At 33.5% G+C, this 20,056-nt stretch overlaps 2 protein-coding genes across 3 annotated transcripts; one reads left to right on the plus strand and one right to left on the minus strand.

Moving 5' to 3' along the window:
* Window positions 1-17: 17 nt before the first annotated feature.
* Window positions 18-8,855, plus strand: LOC123680448 (pre-mRNA-processing factor 19). The gene is made up of 8 exons (XM_045618352.1): window positions 18-133; window positions 324-473; window positions 533-801; window positions 858-1,052; window positions 1,137-1,338; window positions 1,613-1,933; window positions 2,971-3,175; window positions 8,173-8,855. The coding sequence occupies exons 1-8, from the start codon at window positions 115-117 to the stop codon at window positions 8,315-8,317; spliced, it is 1,506 nt and encodes a 501-aa protein (XP_045474308.1). The 5' UTR covers window positions 18-114; the 3' UTR covers window positions 8,318-8,855.
* On the minus strand, window positions 6,816-19,954 carry LOC123680447 (RNA polymerase II-associated protein 1). Of its 2 annotated transcripts, XM_045618351.1 has the most exons (16): window positions 19,494-19,954; window positions 19,216-19,394; window positions 18,617-19,161; window positions 18,317-18,448; window positions 16,474-16,845; window positions 16,246-16,412; window positions 15,971-16,073; window positions 15,735-15,875; window positions 15,437-15,659; window positions 14,918-15,060; window positions 14,689-14,866; window positions 14,222-14,614; window positions 13,799-14,165; window positions 13,558-13,745; window positions 8,422-8,557; window positions 6,816-7,143 (listed from the first exon to the last, which is right to left on the minus strand). In XM_045618351.1, the coding sequence occupies exons 1-16, from the start codon at window positions 19,663-19,665 to the stop codon at window positions 7,121-7,123; spliced, it is 3,462 nt and encodes a 1,153-aa protein (XP_045474307.1). In that variant the 5' UTR covers window positions 19,666-19,954; the 3' UTR covers window positions 6,816-7,120. The 2 variants fall into 2 exon arrangements, with proteins under 2 accessions (XP_045474307.1, XP_045474306.1); XM_045618350.1 differs by lacking the exon at window positions 6,816-7,143 and having other exon boundaries at window positions 8,327-8,557; window positions 19,494-19,953.
* Window positions 19,955-20,056: the final 102 nt, after the last annotated feature.

Raw genomic sequence — 20,056 nt, forward strand, 5'->3', positions numbered from 1 at the left:
CTAGATATATTCTGTGCCTTTGACGTAGGCTACGACAAACACAGAGGACAAATACAACCTTAAATTGCGAATGAATGAAACTTTCTGATAGGAATCTGCTACAAAAGTAGAAAAATGGCGTTTTGTTGTGCCAGTGAGTTTTATTCTTGAAAAATATTAGAAAAAACAGATAAATTAATATTTAGTAATCTCAATAAATTACTTAGAAGCCGATTTTCATTGCAGTGGTTTTTCTAATTACGATTTAATTCCGTTTTTGTTCAGAACCTATAACCGGCTTTCATAACCTAGATAAACATTTACATTTACAATTCTGTTTTTAGTTTCCAATGAGGTGCCAGAGCATCCTGTTGTATCACCATCATCAGGAGCGGTATTTGAAAAACGTATAATAGAAAAATATATTCAAGAAAATGGTGTTGATCCTATTAGCGGCAAAGAAATCAGTGCTGATGACTTGATCGAAATTAAAAGTATGTGGTTTTGATTCTTCAATTAGTATCCCTGATTTTTTATGAAAACTCCCTTTCAGCACCACCAATTGTTAAGCCAAAACCTCCAAGTGCTACCAGCATTCCTGCAACACTTAAATTATTGCAAGATGAATGGGATGCTGTTATGCTGTATAGTTTCACCCAAAGACAGCAGTTACAAACCGCTAGACAAGAGCTCAGTCATGCTTTATATCAGCATGATTCAGCTTGTCGAGTTATTTCCAGGTTGAATAAAGAAGTCACTGCTGCTCGTGAAGCCTTAGCAACATTAAAACCACAAGCGGGCATATCAACTGTACCTCAACCTGTAATATACATATATTGCTAATGAGAGAAGTCATTTTATATTTTATCACTCTTTAGGCACTTGCTGCTGAAGCTGCTGGAATAGCTAATCAACCAACAGAACAAGCTGGTATGAGTGAAGATATTATCAAGAAATTACAAGACAAGGCAACAGTCTTAACTCAAGAAAGAAAGAAGAGAGGTAGAACGGTTCCTGAGGATCTTTCAACCCAAGAACAAATAAGATCTTTCAAAACATTAGCTTCTCATCCAGTAAGACAAAAATTAATTATAATTGAAGATTTCTAGTTCTTCTATAGTCCTGTAATATGAAAGTTTAAAACTAAATTCTTTTAGGGTCTGCATTCAGCTAGTGTTCCTGGAATTTTAGCTCTAGATATACATAGCCAAGATACAAGTAAAATTTTAACAGGAGGTAACGACAGAAATGCAACAGTATTTAATAAGGATACTGAGCAAGTTATTGCAATTCTCAAGGGACATACAAAGAAAGTGACAAATGTAATTTATCATCCCGATGAGGACTTGGTAATAACAGGTAAATGAAAATTATTGTAAGCTAGCAAAAGTAATGAATTAATACGTCATAAGTCTCATTTTGATTTACTGAAAAATGTTAAATTATTTAAGCAATGTTTGGAAATTTGCTTCAACCAAATTCAAATCAATTTGAAATAAGAGAAAAAGAAATATCTATTCATCATACATATACACTAAAAAAATATTTAGAACAAATTTGGCAGTTAACTGAAAACAAAATAACAAAATGGAAATTATGTATCCCTGAAATCATTTAAAAAAATTCCTTTCAGCTTCTCCTGATGCAACAATACGTATATGGAATGTTCCAACAAGTCAAACAACCCTTCTGCTCAAGGTTCACGATGGCCCAGTAACAGGTCTTTCTCTCCATCCTGCTGGAGATTATATTATTTCCACTTCTGAAGATCAAACGTGGGCATTCTCAGACATTAGATCTGGTCGTCTACTCACCAGAGTTCAAGACGAAAATAATGTTGCATTGACTACTGCACAGTTACATCCCGATGGTCTCATCTTCGGAACTGGTGGGGTAGATTCCATTGTTAAAATTTGGGATTTGAAAGGACAGAATAATGTTGCACAATTCACAGGTATGATCATTAAATTTCAAGGATTTGATGTAATAAAAGGTTTTACACACTTTTTCAAATTTTTATTCATGTAATTTTTTCACAAAATTTTTGTTTGAATACACTTAATTCATTCTTTTGAACCCTAATATAAAGTTCAAACTTTTGTTGTGATGCAACCACAGAAATGAAACTTGGCACAATTCTCCGTTCAAGGACTGTGATCTGTATTGCAAAGTGTAATCACAATCCAAAGAGTTCTTGCGGAGATTCAGGTCATTTTGTTTAGAGATCGAGTAATTTTTTTCTATGGTTGTGAAGCAAGAACAGCAAAAAATTAGGCACAAGTCTCCGTTCAAAGACTGTGATCCTCAGTGCAAAGTTTCATCACAATCGGAAGAGTACTTGCGGTGATTCAATTCATTTTGTGTCAAAATCTAGAAATTTTTTTCTATGGTTGTGATGCAACCACAGAAATGAAATTTGGCACAACTCTCCGTTCAAGGACTGTGATCCTCAGTGCAAAGTCTAATCACAATCGAAAGAGTTCTTGCGGAGATTCAGGTCATTTTGTTTCGAAACAGAGTAATTTTTTTCTATAGTTAAAGTTAAAACTTTCTGGTCTGCGACATACAATGAAATATAGAACGATTTGATACTTTTGTAACAAATCCATTTATCACTTTTTGGAACAATTTTCATTAGGAAAGGAAAAACGAGTGTCGTACCATATTTTTCCGAAAAATATTCAATACTTAACCCATACAGATGCTACTGGTAAAAATAATAAAATTGTTCTTCAGAAAATTTTTCTTGATCCAGTAAAAACGTGTTTCAAATTTCATTGAAATCTGCAATTGTGGTTTTAAAAAAAAGGTTTTTTTTTTGGAGAATTTATCACCCTGTATTTCAAAAGTTAGCATGTTTACGACATAGGTTCATATGAAGTTTTTTTCTTAAAGTGGCTCAAAGAATCACCCAATAAATATCATTATGAAAAACCCTGTATAGTAATAATTTTTCGAAAGATTTAAATAAATACTCACATAAAATTATAGGACATTTGGGTGCCATAACTACAATGGCCTTCTCAGAAAATGGTTATTACTTAGCGACTGCTGCAGATGACGCAAGTATCAAATTATGGGATTTGAGAAAATTGAAGAATTTCAAGAGTATTCAGTTAGAAGAAGGATACCAAATTAAAGATTTGTGTTTTGATCAGAGTGGTACATACTTAGCAGCAGCAGGTAGCGACGTAAGGTAAGTTAAATCGTATTTTCTGTTATTTTAGGAATCCTTTAATCGGTAGCCTTTTAATACATTATTTTGTCATAACTCTTGTTTGAAACAATTATAATTACTGGTAGTGTTTGATATACTATAGTGTATTCAGAAAATATTAACATTGAAGTAGGCCTTGAAAGCCTACCACTAAAAAATATATTAATGAAATCTAGAAATGTACTTGGCGATTTGTCAAAATCTTCTGTCAATGACCTTTTTGAATACCAACTTGAATTTTGCAAATCAAAATATTACTGAATTAATTCATTAAATGTTCCTTACAGCTTTGCACTAATAACGCCAATTACTCTATGTGATAAAATTTCAAAATTGACAATCATAAATTTTGGATTATCAGTTCTCATTCAAAATTTATGAACTTCTTTTCCAAACCTGCGATAAATGATATTTCATAGGCTAATACGATGTTTTAATCTTTTGTAAATAACTTGTACTACAATTAACAAAAAAATTATTCCTTTGGGTAGAATTCTTTTTGAAAAAATTTTCATTTTCTTCATTTGACTTTGATTAACTGTATAGTTAATTCGAATAATATGAAAATTTACGATTTTCAGAAGTAATAATATATATTATGTCCATAATGTTTTCCAGTGAGAGGTTCATTTCAATTAAAAAAAAAAAGAATAGAGAGAGAAAAAAGTTTATTGATGGCTATCGACCTGAGGTCCTTCAGCCTATTACACTGCATATACACAAAGGGTGTCCCAAACTCGATGGCCTATTAGACGTTTCTGGAAAACTAATCATAATTTTGAGCTGAAAATTTGCATATTGGGGTTTGAGACAATGATCTTTCTCCCTAAAATATTTTCAGATCTCTACAACTTCCGGTTATACCGGAAACAGACTACTACTTCCTTATTTCAAATGGCACACATCATTAGATAGCTTTTTTTTATGGCAATTTCGGCAATATGTCATACCTTAGGTAAAAATTCAACGGTTCATGAGTTATTGGGATTTTATGAAAAAAAAAAAGGTGGCGATGAGGACTCACATTTTTTTGAATATTTCAGCAAAAAAAGCCTTTTTCGAAAAAAAATTTTTTTTTCGATTCCGCAAATACGTAGTATTATAAGGCTGTTTTCGGCTTGGACCAAAAATGTACAGGGTGTTTATAAGAGGATCATGAACTTCGACAACTCAAATTCATCAAAACTCGGGATTTTCAAATTAGAACCTATATTTTTTATTATTTCAGTCGATTCTACGTACAAAAATAGTGGGGTTTACTTCAGCACCCCCCTATACCTAAAATGAATACTTCAAGAGTTATCGGGGAAGAACTTCAAATGAGGAAAAACCGCTATTTATAAATGTGGGAATAACTGTCTGTTACTTTCGTGAAACACAGAAAGAAAATAAAAATCGATGTTTTCATAACTAAATTTGACATATCAAGAATTCTAATGAATTATTCGTAATTGAAAATTGTATTGGTTTATGGATTTCTCAACAATCCCAACAAAAAATTAATTAAAATTAATGAAATGTAAAATTTAGTTATCCAAACATCGAATTTTAGTTTCTTTCTGTGTTTTACGGAAGTAACAGACAGTTATTCCCACAGTTATAAATAGCGGTTTTTCCTCATTTGAAGTTCTTCCCCGATAACTCTTGAAGTATTCATTTTAGGTATACATATAGGGTTTGCTAAAGTAACCCCCACTATTTTTGTACGTAGAATCGACTGAAATAATAAAAAATATAGGTTCTACTTTGAAAATCTCGAGTTTTGATGAATTTGAGTTGTCGAAGTTCATGATCCTCTTATAAACACCCTGTACATTTTTGGTCCAAGCCGAAAACAGTCTCATAATACTACGTATTTGCGTAATCGAAACAAAACAAATTTTTTTCGAAAAAGGCTTTTTCTGCTGAAATATTCAAAAAAATGTGAGTCCTCATCGCCACCTTTTTTTCATAAGAATCCCAATAACTCATGAACCGTTGAATTTTTACCCAAGGTATGACATATTGCCGAAATTGCCATCAAAAAAGCTATCTAATGATGCAATAATATACTGGGTGTGCCATTTGAAATAAGGAAGTAGTAGTCTGTTTCCGTTATAACCGGAAATTGTAGAGATCTGAAAATATTTTAGGGAGAAAGATCATTGTCTCAAACCCCAATATGCAAATTTTCAGCTCAAAATTATGATTAGTTTTCCAGAGACGTCTAATAGGCCATCGAGTTTGGGACACCCTGTATATACATTATGTGTTTTCTAATGCCCTTAATAAAGTCTGTGTAGGGTATTTTCTAAAAGTTGTATGATGTTCTTCACTGTGGTAGAGGTCTGCTATGTCATCGAGTTCTTTAAGTTTTCTTGAAAAAGTTTCTGTTAAGAATACAAAATCTAGAATCAATTGGTTCAATGCTGGTTTGGCGGGTTATGCAATAAATTGTTGGGATGTCTGATTCTTGTGATGATCCTAAGTGCTGTTGTCTCTGCCACCTTTAGATTTTTTACTGCTGGAGCTCTACAATTTATATATATTGGGTGTGCATATTCAATTAAAGGTCAACATATGCTTTTAAATGTTTGTGTCATTTTTGATGGTTATACCTAAGATGCATAAAAAACCTGGTGTGTCTACTTATACCTGTAAAACTTTCGGACAAAACGGGAGGTTTTTAGATTTTTACCTACTTGATTTGGAGGGATCGCGGTTTGTTTCAGATGGTGTATACATCGTTTACATTTGACATTTCTCTTAATTCTCGACTCTCGGGAACCAAGGGCGTAGATCTTCTTTTCTTGTGGGGGGGATAATCGAAAAAAAATATTTTGACGACAACTTTTATTTACATCTGTAATGTTAGAAAAAGAAGTTTGATAACGAAGCTTAATAATAATCTTTATTAAACCTTTAGATTGAGAACATTCAATATAGGACCAGTCATTAAACATTTAAACAATTATATTATAGGTGGTACACAATTAATTCAATTCAATAACATTCAAGAAATCATTAACATGATAATAACATTTATTCAGTAATATATTTCTCACGCTTTTTTTGAATGAGAAATATTCTTCAGTTCTCCAATGGAGTTTGGTAGCTTATTGTATAGTAATATACCGAAGTAAGCTGGATTCTGTTCACAAAAACTGAGATTATGCCTAGGTATACAAAATTTCACATGTATCTCGAAACAAAATGTTTGGGGACTCATGTTATAGGACTTTTTTTCTTAAAATGATCCGGAAATCTGTCATTTTCATTTGTATCTCCAATTTTGGAACACCCTGTAATTACCCCATTTCTACGTTCTTGTCGTGAACTTTGAGTATAGAACAATAATATTTTATATTCTATGGTCTGTCTTTATAATCCATTCATCTCATTAAGAATTCGATATGAACTGAATTGTAATTTATTGTGAATGTTTGCAGTGTCTAAAATCAGTATTTCCTTTTTAAACGGCACCAGGCAGATAGCGGGAATTCGAAAAATTTTGAAGCACCTTACAGAACTCTGGTTAAGCTGAACACCGAAGCAACAGGTGGATCTCTCAAAAAGTCTGAAACAAAATCGAATTATTGCACACGCCAAGTTTTCTATGCATCTTAGTTATACCTTGTTGTTTATATGTCAGTTTGGCAAAATATTTGGCTGTAGTGATAGTTCTCTTTTTTACTAATTTCGTTTGTAGATTGTAATTCAGTTTATTATCAATCTTCAAACCCGAATATTTCATTATAGTGGAGGGATAGACGTTGACTTCGTTTATACATACAGCCGGAGATGTTGGATTTATTTGGTGGTGAAAAATCATAAACTTTGATTTGTCTGGATTTCGTTTCATACGACATAATCGAAACCATCTACAAATCTTATCTATGAGTATCTGGAGGTGCTGGAGACAGGTTGTGATTGATTTATCTTTTGCTACAATTTGTGTCGTCTGCAAACTGCAACAAGTATAAGTTGTTATCAATTGTGAGCACTAAGATGCATAGAAAACCTGGTGTGTCTACTTATACCTGTAAAACTTTCAGACAAAACGGGAGATTTTTCAGATTTATACCTACTTGATTTCGAGGGATTATATTTGACATTTCGCTCGATTCTCGGCTCTCGTGACTTTTGAGTATAGAACAATATTTTATATTCTATGCTCATAACAATCTTCTAAATTTTGTCATTATATTCCATTCATTTCATTAAAAATTGGATAGGAACTGAATTTGAATTTATTGTGAAAGTTTGTATAGTCTAAAATCAGTATTTCATTTCTAAACGGCGCCAGGCAGATAGCGGGAATTCAAAAATTTCTGAAGAGCAACAGGTGGGTCTCTTAAAAAGTCTGAAACAAAATCGAATCAGTAAACACACGAGGGATTCTATGCATCTGACTTTATACACACATCAATATCACAACAATGATATATGATTTTCATGAAATTTTCCATGACCAATTCACAATTTCTTGCAAAATTGCTATTGTTTCATTGCTTGTGTGGCAGGTAGTGTCGTCTTGTTGAAAAAACGTCGTCCACATCAATATTTTTCAATTGTCATTTGTGGAATGCTTAATTCCCAAAATCGACAAGCCTGGGTTTTCGTCTACACTACGGGCTACAGCAACAATATTCTCAGTTGTTCTTGAGCAACGCACACGGTTTCGATTCTGCACATCACTAACTTGTCCTAGCAACTTCCACCTGCTCTATTGCGGGCCAAGAATGTACTTCAAGACGACCCAAAAGTGCATCAGTTTTTTGAACTGTGACTGCAAAATTATCACCATTTTTGTAGTTAATTTTAACAATTTCAATCGTTGTTGAAGCGTGTATCGTTCCATTTGGCGTAGTTTTTACTTGTCAAATATCAAAAGATGACAGCTGCCTGGATATCGAGCTATTCAAAATGAAACCTCTCTTTGGAAAACTCTTTTTATTTGACACCCTAGATCAGTTACAATAATTTTTTGTTTGCAGAGTCTTTCTGAGCAAACAATGGCAAGAGCTCAAAGTATTCAACGATCATACAGCGGCTGCCACTGGTGTAAGATTCGGAAAGAACGCCAGGTTCCTTGCATCAACTTCCATGGACAGAACATTGAAATTATATGGGTTAGATTAAGACACTATCAATTATAAATTGATTTTATTTTATATTCAGAAAAAAATGATTTGAGTTTTAAAAATATTTTGTTTCTTATTGCCGATTCTTCTTCGCATACTCACTATAATGATGGTTAGCTATAACATGTAGTACTGATGTTGATTTTACAGTTGCCATCGAGAGCGCATTTTTATAACATTTCAATAGAGATTCGTCTTCTTCAAGTGGTTGTAAATAGTTATCCAAAGATGTCATAAGCTGAAACAAATATTGTAATACTTAAATTTTTTTGAAATGGAAGTGAATGCAGCAGAATTAGGTTTTTTTTTGGAAATATAACGTTACTATTTAAACCATTAAATACAGAATACTGGACAATTAATTGTTAATTATGCCTTCTTAATTTGATTTGACACGTAATCTATCCATATCAAATTAATTAAGGTATGGTAAATTAGAAATGTATTCCTTTAGTTAATCTAATCGCTCAAGTCTGCATCAACATTTCCTCTTTATTTGTAGTGTATGTTCGAAAATATATTTATAAGTGATGGAATTGAACCTTTTCATTCTACACCCAGTATATATTTATACCATAAGTGTAGTACTAGACCCGAGTTTCTTTTTACATTTTTCCAAAGTACCAGTGCTTCGCCAAAAATAGTTCTGGAGGAAAGAAGCGGGTACCCTTTCAGAAAAAATATCACCCTGTAGATTTGCATACAAAATAGGCATATCACAAGATGAAAATTTCGAATTGGAATGTCTATATTAATTCAAGTTAAATATCTTGTGAAGGGATAAAAAAAACTTGTAACACGAGTATCTCAAAAACAAAGCTTTTGCGGACTCATGTTATAGGACTTTTTTCTTAAAACGATCCTAGAAATCTGTAATTTTATTTGTACTTCCAACTATAGTATAAGGAAAGGATAGTAAGCCAGTGTAGTGCTTTTTTCGATTTTGTTGATGTTGAGCGCCATCTAGTTGTACTCACGTTTTACTCGAATTTTACTGTCAAAAATTGGTCCGTAAAGTGGAGCCCTCTGAAATAATCGGTGTTATTTTGAAGAACTAAAATATTTGAAATAGAGTGGTCAGAAGATTTCTATATTTTGATATTTTTTTCTGCTCTGTAATAAGCATTTACGCCAGTGGCGTGTATTTGTGATAACTTAATAATAACATAAAAATTGTTGGCAATGTCATGCGACCCCTTTTCAACCACGCCACTGAATGAATTATCGTATTATTTCTGCGCCATCTATAGCTCATGATTCAGCGCTATCTATTATCGAGTTACTTATCCAACTACAGTTGCGACCACTGGTGACTATTTCCTTGCCGTCAAACGGCGGTTGGCTTACTATCCTTTCCTTATACTACTACTATACTCTTTTCCATGTACTAAGGATAGTAAGCCAACCACCGTTTGACGGCAAGGAAATAGTCACCAGGGGTCGCTACTGTAGTTGGATTCCGTGACTACCCAAAGTGGAGAAGTAACTCGATAATAGATGGCGCTGAATCATGAGCTATAGATGGCGCAGAAATAATACGATAATTTATTCAGTGGCGTGGTTGAAAAGGGGTCGCATGACATTGCCAACAATTTTTATGTTATTATTGAGTTACCACTACATTTGAATATTCGAATATTCATTGAATATTTATTCAAAATATAGAAATCTTCTGACCACTCTATTTCAAATATTTTAGTTCTTCAAAATAACACCAATTTTTTCAGAGGGCTCCAATTTACGGACCAATTTTTGACAGTAAAATTCGAGTAAAACGTGAGTACAACTAGATGGCGCTCAACATCAACAAAATCGAATAAAGCACTACACTGGCTTACTATCCTTTCCTTATACTATGTTCCAACTAAGGAACACCGTTTAGATATAATCAATTCAAAACTGATATCTGTGCAAATAAACTGCTCCACATGAGTTAGGGATATTGACTCAAATTGCAAAAAAATATAGTTTAAATGAGATGAAAATTCATATTAATATGATTTCAAGTTGAGGGAAACATAATTAATTTCAGCCTGTAGGTCTGCAGCGTAAACAGGGTGGTTAAGAAAAATCTAGTAAAATGACGAAATTTTATTCTCAGAGAATTCAAGCATTTTAAGACTATCAATACAATGTATGGCCTGCACGGGCATCAATAACAGCTTGACATCTTCTTTGCATACTACACACGAAGTTGTTGAACATTTCTTGAGGAATTTGGTTCCATAAACGGGGCAGAAGCTCTTTCAGATCATTTAAGGATTCTGGGGTAGGTTGATGATTATCTAATCTTCTTTGGAGCATATCCCATGCATGTTCTGGTGAGTGCGGAGGTATTAATAAATGTGGAATACCAAGCTCCTCGCGCGCATTCTCAACTATGGCTGCACGGTGCGGTCTAGCGTTATCGTCTAGAAATTGAAAAGTTTCACCAATAGCAGCGTGAAAATTTGGCACAAAATTTTCAATGACATGCTCCCTAAAGTGTAAGGCGGTCATATTCCCAGGACAAATGTGTAGATCTCTGCGTCCGTTGAAACATATCCCGGCCCATACCATAACACTACCCCCTCGGAATGGATGGACTTCTTGGACATAGCGACGATTACTGCGTATGCATGGGATTGTCCATACCCTTATTCTTCGAGAATCTGAAAATCGTCCATATCAGGATTCATCAGTGAATAGGACACTACGCCAATGATCGTTCCAATTGATATGTTGCCCTGCCCATTCCAGTCTTTGACGCTTATGGTCACGTGTTAATGGAATTCCTCTTAATGGACGTTTAGAACCTGGATTCACCTCTCTCAAACGTCGTCTGATGGTTTCGATGAAAACTTGGACCCCATCTGCATTTTGAAGAGTATTCCGTAGCATTCTACATGTAGATGTAGGATTTCTCGTCGGAACAGTGATGAAACGATCCTGAGCAGGTTTCCAACAGGGAACCTGTCTCCCTGAACCTATTCCAAAGTCGAGATATCACACTTTGGCTGACTTGGAGCCTTTCTGCTACAAAAACCTGAGTTAGGCCACCCTGTAGCATTTCGATAGCCCTATTAGCCTCAGCGTTTGTTAATTTACGTCTTGGCATTTTCAGAAAACTCGTTTCAAATCGAAGCCGTTGATAAACTGACTCCATTTCAAAATAAGAACATTCATGAAGCATATGCAAAGAACCAAACTTCAGAAAAAAGGTGACCAGATTGACGAAATGTCTCATACTGATTTTAATTGGATCGTTTCAAGTTGTTAACGAGTTTTAAATGATTTTACAGCGATTTTCTCGAAGATTACATACTTTTCAAAACGATTGAATACGATATCCCTAACTCTTGTGGAGCAATACAATGGCAATTTGAATGAAACACAATAAATTGTATAACACAGCCCAGACAATTATTCGATGCGAATTACTCAGTTCAGTTTTTTGATAACTACAGTATTGAAATTATGTAACGAGAATGATACAAAAACCTGAAAAGAACAGGTAAGTGTATACCGAAGACGAATGCAAAAATCACAGATGACATGACAAGTGAGGGCGACGCGAACAAAGCGGCTAGATAAAGGAAAATAATAAACATCGGACATAGACGTGCTCGTAGTGCAATAAGACTACTCAACTTGAAAGCGATAATAAACTCATAAACTTAAAAGGGTCCGATTTTTTACTGCCGTGTCGATTTCAAAGGAAAGTAAATAAAATAATTATTGATTCATTTTTTTTTCGTCTTTGCGGGAATTATGAAATTTTATAATTTGAGGATCTTGGGGGGTAATTACCCCCAGTACGCCCTTGTGAATACAATTCAATTAACCCTATCAGGTGTAAATTAATAATAAATTAATTTTAAAAAAGCACTATTTTGATAATCATTCAAATGTAAATAACACCAGAAGAATGCATCCATATATCTCTTCGGTTCATTCTTTGTTTAACTGCATACCAACATTCAGAAGCTATATGGTGATTGGTCTTTCGGGAAAGCTCTTTATAATTTTTTTACAACATTAGCCATACAATATAGAAAAATTTTATAGTTCATGTGAAGATTGTGTCCAAAATTTAAAATTTCTCATTTTTGAATGACCTATTTTCTTTTATAATCTGTATATGAAAAACCAATAAATTATTATTGATGCTCAAGAAACTATAGATTTTTTACCGTGTTGGCAAATCTGAAAATGCGTTCCTTTTGAGAAGCATGGACAAGGTAGAGTCCATTTGAAGGGATTATCCCTTTTTGATTTAACACTTCTTACCTCACTTTTTATATGTAAAGGGTGTTTTTTTAGAGCTATAGAACTTTAAATTGCAATAAAACAACGATGGATTATTCGATTGACATGAATTTTATTTATCCGCAAGATAATCTTGTGGCATTACATTTTAAATATGATTTTTGGCATATGACCGCCACGGCTGGCTCAGATGTAGTCCAATCTGGACGTCCAATTTTCGATGACTTTTTCCAACATTTGTGTCCGTATATCGGCAATAACACGGCGAATGTTGTCTTCCAAATGGTCAAGGGTTTGTGGCTTATCTGCATAGACCAATTACTTTACATAGCCCCACAGAAAGTAGTCTAGCGGTGTTAAATCACAAGATCTTGGAGGCCAATTCACAGGTCCAAAACGTGAAATTAGGCGGTCACCAAACGTATCTTTTAATAAATCAAATGTGGCACGAGCTGTGTGACATGTTGCGCCATCTTGTTGGAACCACAGCTCCTGGACATCATGGTTGTTCAATTCAGGAATGAAAAAGTTAGTAATCATGGCTCTATACCGATCACCATTGACTGTAACGTTCTGGCCATCATCGTTTTTGAAGAAGTACGGACCAATGATTCCACCAGCCCATAAAGCGCACCAAACAGTCAGTTTTTCTAGATGTAACGGTGTTTCGATATACACTTGAGGATTAGCTTCACTCCAAATGCGGCAGTTTTGTTTGTTGACGTAGCCATTCAACCAAAAGTGCGCTTCATCGCTAAACAAAATAAAATGGACGTAGTGCGCGATACGTATTCCGCACAGAACCATTATTTTCGAAATAAAATTGCACTATTTGCAAGCGTTGTTCAGGCGTGAGTCTATTCATGATGAATTGCCAAACCAAACTGAGAATAAATCACTTGACAGCTGTTAAATCGGTCGCCATCTTAAAGTTATATACCTCGAAAAAAAACACCCGTTATAATATGCACTTTAGTAAAAAATCCTGACCTGTTTTCTGGAAATATCCAAGATTTGAACTACTCCATAATATTCCGACCATAAGGTTTTCCTCCACTGAACATTCTGCTTTTGAGACAATGGAACTAATACGAAATTACCAAAGAGAATATCTCCATAACTAACTCCCTGATACTGCTCCAACATCTGGTTATAAAAATCTTGGAAATTTTTCAATCCTGAAAATTGTTATAATTTCAGTAACATGTTAAAAAATAACATAAACACATACCTTTGATTGGTTTATTAAAATCCAATTTCTTTTCAAACTTGGAAAGAATATTTTTCAAGCATAATTCTAGAAGCTGATGAATCTCCTGATTTAAAAATAATACATCGCTGCCCAAAAATACACAAGCTAGCCTACAGAATCTATCAGTTGGACTGACTGCTAGCACTAAACTTGGAAAATACATTTCATATATTAAAACCCATCTTAAACAATTCGTCACTATAAATGTTTGTTGCTGCTCTGAAAGTACATTATTTTTCTCTTGTTGGTTGGAATATAGAATTAAAATCGGAGTGTAAACCCAATCTACAGGTATCACATTTCCTATACCAATATCTAGACAGAAACTTTGTGGAGAATCTCTTTTCTGTAAATCAGGAATAATCAAAAACAAACCACTACTTCATCAAGACAAATATTAACCTCTGAAAGTCCCAATACTTTGAAATAAACATGTTTGATAGCATCTAAGTTCTTCAGAGAAATTTCTAAATTTTCATTCCTTTCATATAAATTGAGATTACTGAGCAAGATTTCACTTGGGTAGAACTTTGTGCAGAATATTATTTTTTCCATTAAATATTTGATTTCTTCTTTCTGATCCTCGTTGAAAATACATAGGGATTTGACAGCAACAGCATAAAAATTTGCAGTGTCAATTTCCTTGCATAAATCAACAGATATCTTCAATAAGTTAAGAATAAGCTGGCTTTCAATTCTTGTGAACCAATGACTAGTAAGAAACAATGATTGTTGATGTGCTAGAGCCTCGATGTAAGATTTTATAGTATTGTTTTCCAAAAAAGACAATTTCAACTGAAAATATGTAAATGAATAGAAAATAATAATAAATATAGAAAAAACAAAATATTTTTCCACAATCAACTTACAAACATAGAATCACAACCAGATAAAAACTGTGAAAGTGCTCTAATAAATGGAAAACAGCTTGTTGTCTGTAAAATAGGTATTACATGCTCAGAAGCATACCATGCAGATGTTTGTAATGTTTTCAGATTAGCACTAAAAGGCTGTGGATCATAATTATTCAATAACATGGAACAGTTCCTGAAAAATATTATTTCGAAACACATAGGAAAAATAATTGGATACACTTACTTAATCTCTAGAACACTTTCAGCGAAGCCCTTAGATTTCAATAAATTTGCAACACTTTCCTCGATTTGTCTGGTGAGTTTGGAGTATCGATAAATTTTTGAACTTAAAATCATGAGTGAAGAAATAATTTGTGACTGTCCAGACTGAAAATAAAATAGTATGAATTCTTCATTAAAATATATAATTTTTATCTAGAAAAACTATTTTTTATAGTCATTATGTCGAACAATAAACATTGGAAATCATTTATGGAGAAATAAGATGCTGAAGGCTATCACCTAATGAAAGATTGTTCGACAGAATTGTAAAATCACGGAGCACTGCTTATAATAGTGTATAACAACTTTCGTTATTTGTCTTCATGTTTTATTGATTGTATATATTGATTGTGTTATTAATGTCCGAAATATTCATGAACAAAACACATAACCTCAAAAATAACTTCAAGGTTTGCAATTCTGTACGTATAGCACCTTTGTGTCAATTGTCAATTTGTCGGAAAAGCGAATATTCACTAACCTTAAAATCACTGATTCTTTGAAACTGGGTACTCCACTTTTTCAAGGCGACCAGATAAAGTTGATCAAATTTAGACACAATGGAAGGTTTTAAAATGATAAATTCTCCAAGGAGAGACAACATGGCTGCGCAATGCGCTTCTCTGATAAACGTTGTTTTTTCATCAATATCTGTCTGTTTAATATGATAATCCAAGTACTTCAAGAGTATTGATATCAAGGTTCTAAAATAATATTAAAATAAAGAAAAAAGAATTAAGATGATGTCTAAAAAATTTAGAATAATAGTTTCTACTTACTCATGGTAATCCAAAGTTAATCCATATTTAAGAAGTATTTTCCAAAGATGAAAGCATTCAGTTTGTAATTTTATTCCTGAAGCATTTCCCCCGAATATTTCATCTTGAAGGTATCTCGATATTGCTTCTACAATATTATATCTGAAAATATATTGGAAATAACCAAAAAATTATCAGATCCTGTTTGCACTGAAATACATTCAACTGAATTTAAATGATGCTAATTTTAAACTCACTCATTCACAAATTTATTAGCTAAGATTTCGTTTCTTGCAGTTAATACTCTCACCAGTTTCAGAGCTTGCAAAACTGGCAAACCATAAGCTGATTCTTGGTGATCTAGAGGCAAAAAATAGAAAAAAATAGTTTTCACACATAAACTATAGAAAAAATTCAATAGTTGTGGATTAAATAAAGCGAGCTCTATTGTTGGTATTACTGTTGAAAAATATGTATATTTCATCGAAGATCTCTTTCGTGTAATAAGAATAAAATTTTTATTTGAACTCACTATAAGTATAATTCTCTGGAATGAAGTTTTTCACAATTGATGATACAAGATCTTCACACATAAACATTGTGGATACAACGAAATTAGAATCTCTACTCAATCTTATTAGAATTTCTAGGCAATAAACTATTGTTTCCAATGTTGGTCTCATTGTATTTATAATATATCTGAAAACAAAAAGAAGCATTCATTGAAACATCAATATTTTTTTTAGGTACTATTGCCCACCTGATCCTTGTATATATTCCAGTTCTCACCAAACATTTAATTAAATTATTTTCTGCTAATTGTTGATCATTCACCCTATCATCATCCTTTTCTTCATTATCTACAGGTAAAACAGGCATCTTAACATCAAACCCAAAACCTAAAAGACAATCTAGATATGTTTCATCTGAATAGTTGAAAATCAAGCATCTCATTGCTTTGATTCCTGCATTGAGTACTCCAGGTGTATTATCATCCAAACAGAATCGAATCAAGAAGAATACTTGTTCTATAGGTATTTCTAGAACGTCTTGATAAACTCCAGAAGAATAAAGAGAAAGGATATTTGCAATGGAATTGAGTGCAATAATTTTCTGTTGTGTTATATTTGACCTAAAAAATTAGTGATATTTCAATAATTGCTATAAGCAGGAATGTTTTTATTTTATCAATTTAATTCATTTATACAAAATTAAAATTTCATCGACTGAAATTAAAAGCAAACTGAAAATACTATAAGGTGTGTGAATAAGTCTTTCCCGTTTTTTTTCAAATTTTCAGTCTTTATTGTGAAAAAATGGTTACAAATGAATTATTGGCCATCGCTAGCTACAACTTTTCCCCATCTTTCTGGCAACATACGAATCCCGTTGCGAAAAAATTCGACCTGTTTGGCCTCTATCCAGTCATCCACCCATTTTTTGGCTTCCTCGTAGGAATGGAAGTGCTGGTCAGCCAGGCCATGCGTCATCGATCTGAAGAGATGGTAATCAGACGGAGCAATGTCTGGACTATACGGCGGGTGGGGTAGGACTTCCCATTTGAGCGTTTCTAAGTATGTTTTCACCGGCTGTGCAACATGTGGGCGAGCATTGTCATGTTGCAAAATAACTTTGTCGTGCCTGTCGGAGTATTGTGGCCGTTTTTCTCGCAGTGCGCGGCTCAAACGCATCAATTGTCGTCGATAGACCTCGCCTGTGATCCTTTCATTCGGTTTCAGAAGCACACCTAGCTGGTCCCACCATATACAGAGCATGAGCTTCGATGATGATGCATGGCCGGGTAGTCCCCATGATTTTCTTCGCTTCGGATTATCGTAACGGATCCACTTTTCATCGCCAGTCACGATACGATGCAGAAAACCCTTTCTTTTATGTCGCTGAAGCAGCTGTTCGCAAGTGAAAAAACGCCGTTCGACGTCTCTCAGCTTCAGTTCGTACGGCACCCAATTTCCTTGCTTTTGGATCATTCCCATGGCTTTCAAACGCTTGGAAATGGTTGTTCGGTCAACTCCCAATGCTTCAGCAAGTTCTTCTTGCGTTTGACACGAATCTTCATCAAGCAAAGTCGCCAATTCTTGATCTTCAAAGATTTGCGGCCGCCCGGAACGCTCCTTGTCTTCCACGTCGAAATCGCCACTTTTGAAGCGTCGAAACCATCCGCGAACACTTGAATCATCGACACAACCTTCTCCATAAGCTTCCTGAAGCAACCGATGCGCCTCGGCAGCAGATTTCTTCAAATTGAACCAATAAAGTGAAACTTCCCGCAAATGACGTCGACTCGGCTCAAATTTCGACATTTTCACGATTTCAAAAATTTATGATGCGAAAAAATTTCAACTAATGTGTTAGTGTGGAATTGTTGAAAGATGAATAAGCTTTGATTATGACATATGTAACCATTAAATACTCGCACAGTATTGGTGGCGCCATCTCTTACAAAAAACGGGAAAGACTTATTCACACACCTGATAGTTAGTTCAAATTTAATGAAATAAATTGAAACTTTCATGTCATCACTTAGCTCCTTTATTTATTTCTTATACTCATTCATACTTTTGATGAAGATTATTAGTACATACCTGGCTAAAGTGAAAAGTTCTTTGAGAGTATAACCAGGCCGCTCTGGTTCTTCACCATGATGATACAAAATTCTATTTTTCTCATTTATTTCAGGTTGTGTAAATGGTAATAACCAACCCTCAAAATCAAATCTAGAACAGAAAAACAAGATGTAGATTTTTTTAATTTACAAGCCTTTCTACTAGTATAATTTTTAGATAATTCATTATATTGAATAAAAATATTTGAACTTCATTGGATAAAGATGAATTTTAACTTATCTTAAATACATCCCTCTTTTTTCTATCATCTTTTCTTACCTTGCCTCGAAAGCTTTATCCTTATCAATTTTAGGCATTTCAATCTCCTTCATCCAAGCCAATTTATTTGTTTCTAACTGATTGAAATTCAACCACTTATCAGAACCAAGAGTACTTAATATCTCTACTGTCGATTTAATAGAATTTAAATCTATATTCTGACCAGCGTCATTTTGCTGAGTTATAGTTAAATTAGTAGATTTGTTGACATTTTCTTTTTTTCTACTTTGCAAATATGCTAAAATTGCTGGATTCAGGCCACTCAATAGCCTTTCTTTTTCAGCAAGTATTTCAGACTCAGGCGTTGATTTGAGAATATTTAGATTCTGTTCATGGATTTCTTTTTTTTCATTATCACTCAAAATTGTACTATGATGAACAAGACCACTTCCAATATTTTCATTGAAATTATTACCTACATCTGTTGCAATTAATTTTTTTTTACCAGAAATACTTGTTGAAGCAACAGTTGTAGCATCCTCTCCCTTACCATGTTCTTTCATTTCCTGAGCAAATAAACTACCAGAACCTCCACCTACATTAATCTGAAATGAAATTAAACTTCAATTAAAAAAATTACCAAGAACATTTCAACTTACATCCCTTCTCTTTGCTCTAGGGAAACCATAAGCATTGCAACGAAGTGGTGGCACTTTATAAGAATCATCCTCATTTTTACGTTTTTCTACAATTGGTCCAACTACAGCATTTTTTGGAATATATTCAAAAGTATTAACAATTTGTTCCGAAATATCCTCTCCAGTTGATGACGCAGATTCTAGTAAAAAGTAATAAGCAATTAAATATGGATTTTCGCTGTTTTTAATAGTGGAAACCTGAACATATAGGTAAAATAAATTAAATGTTCATGAATTACCAATTATATTTGATTTGTCTTCATGGCGAACAATTTTAGCAGCTGGTTTAATTTTATTCTCCTTAAGTTTTTTCATAAATTTTTCTTGTTCCTCTAGAATTTTTCGATCTTCTTCTGTTTCTTCATCAATTCTGGATGGTTCAGACTTATTATAAATTAATAATCTATCCATAATGAAATTTATCCTGTTTTATAAAAAAATTATAGAATTGTTCAGGGTTTCAAAGAAAAACCTGGACACACATGTATGTCATAAGCTGAATAGGTGTTATCTTCATATAAATAATATATATTTTGAATCTATGTAGTTTTCATATAAAATTAATTATGTATCTTTTTTTATATTAATCACAATAGTTCCTCTTCTCCTAAATCAAAAAGAACAGACTTTAAGTTCGCATTATTACTATTTATCTTATTGGAAAGTTGTTTTTTTTGTTTGTTTTGTAAACTTGTAGGTTAGTTTGGATTTATGTCAAAATAATCTTAGAGCTACTTTAAGATGTAAGCTTAGACCTACTAATATAAACCATTCCAACTAACATTTACAAAAGCTAACTTTT

This window comes from Harmonia axyridis, chromosome 5 (genome assembly GCF_914767665.1).
Source record: "Harmonia axyridis chromosome 5, icHarAxyr1.1, whole genome shotgun sequence".
Taxonomy (NCBI): Eukaryota; Metazoa; Arthropoda; class Insecta; order Coleoptera; family Coccinellidae; genus Harmonia; species Harmonia axyridis.

What these genes read in the sequence shown, in the direction of transcription:
- LOC123680448 (XM_045618352.1), top strand. An exon ending in TATCAACTGTACCTCAACCT is followed by an intron (nt 802 to 857) that starts GTAATATACATA and finishes ATCACTCTTTAG; the next exon opens with GCACTTGCTGCTGAAGCTGC. An exon ending in AAACATTAGCTTCTCATCCA is followed by an intron (nt 1,053 to 1,136) that starts GTAAGACAAAAA and finishes AAATTCTTTTAG; the next exon opens with GGTCTGCATTCAGCTAGTGT.
- LOC123680447 (XM_045618350.1), bottom strand. Translation starts at nt 19,665, where the DNA reads ATGGATAGATTATTAATTTATAATAAGTCTGAACCATCCAGAATTGAT. An exon ending in GATAAAGCTTTCGAGGCAAG is followed by an intron (nt 18,449 to 18,616) that starts GTAAGAAAAGAT and finishes TTTCTGTTCTAG; the next exon opens with ATTTGATTTTGAGGGTTGGT. An exon ending in AAAGAATCAGTGATTTTAAG is followed by an intron (nt 15,061 to 15,436) that starts GTTAGTGAATAT and finishes TTTTATTTTCAG; the next exon opens with TCTGGACAGTCACAAATTAT.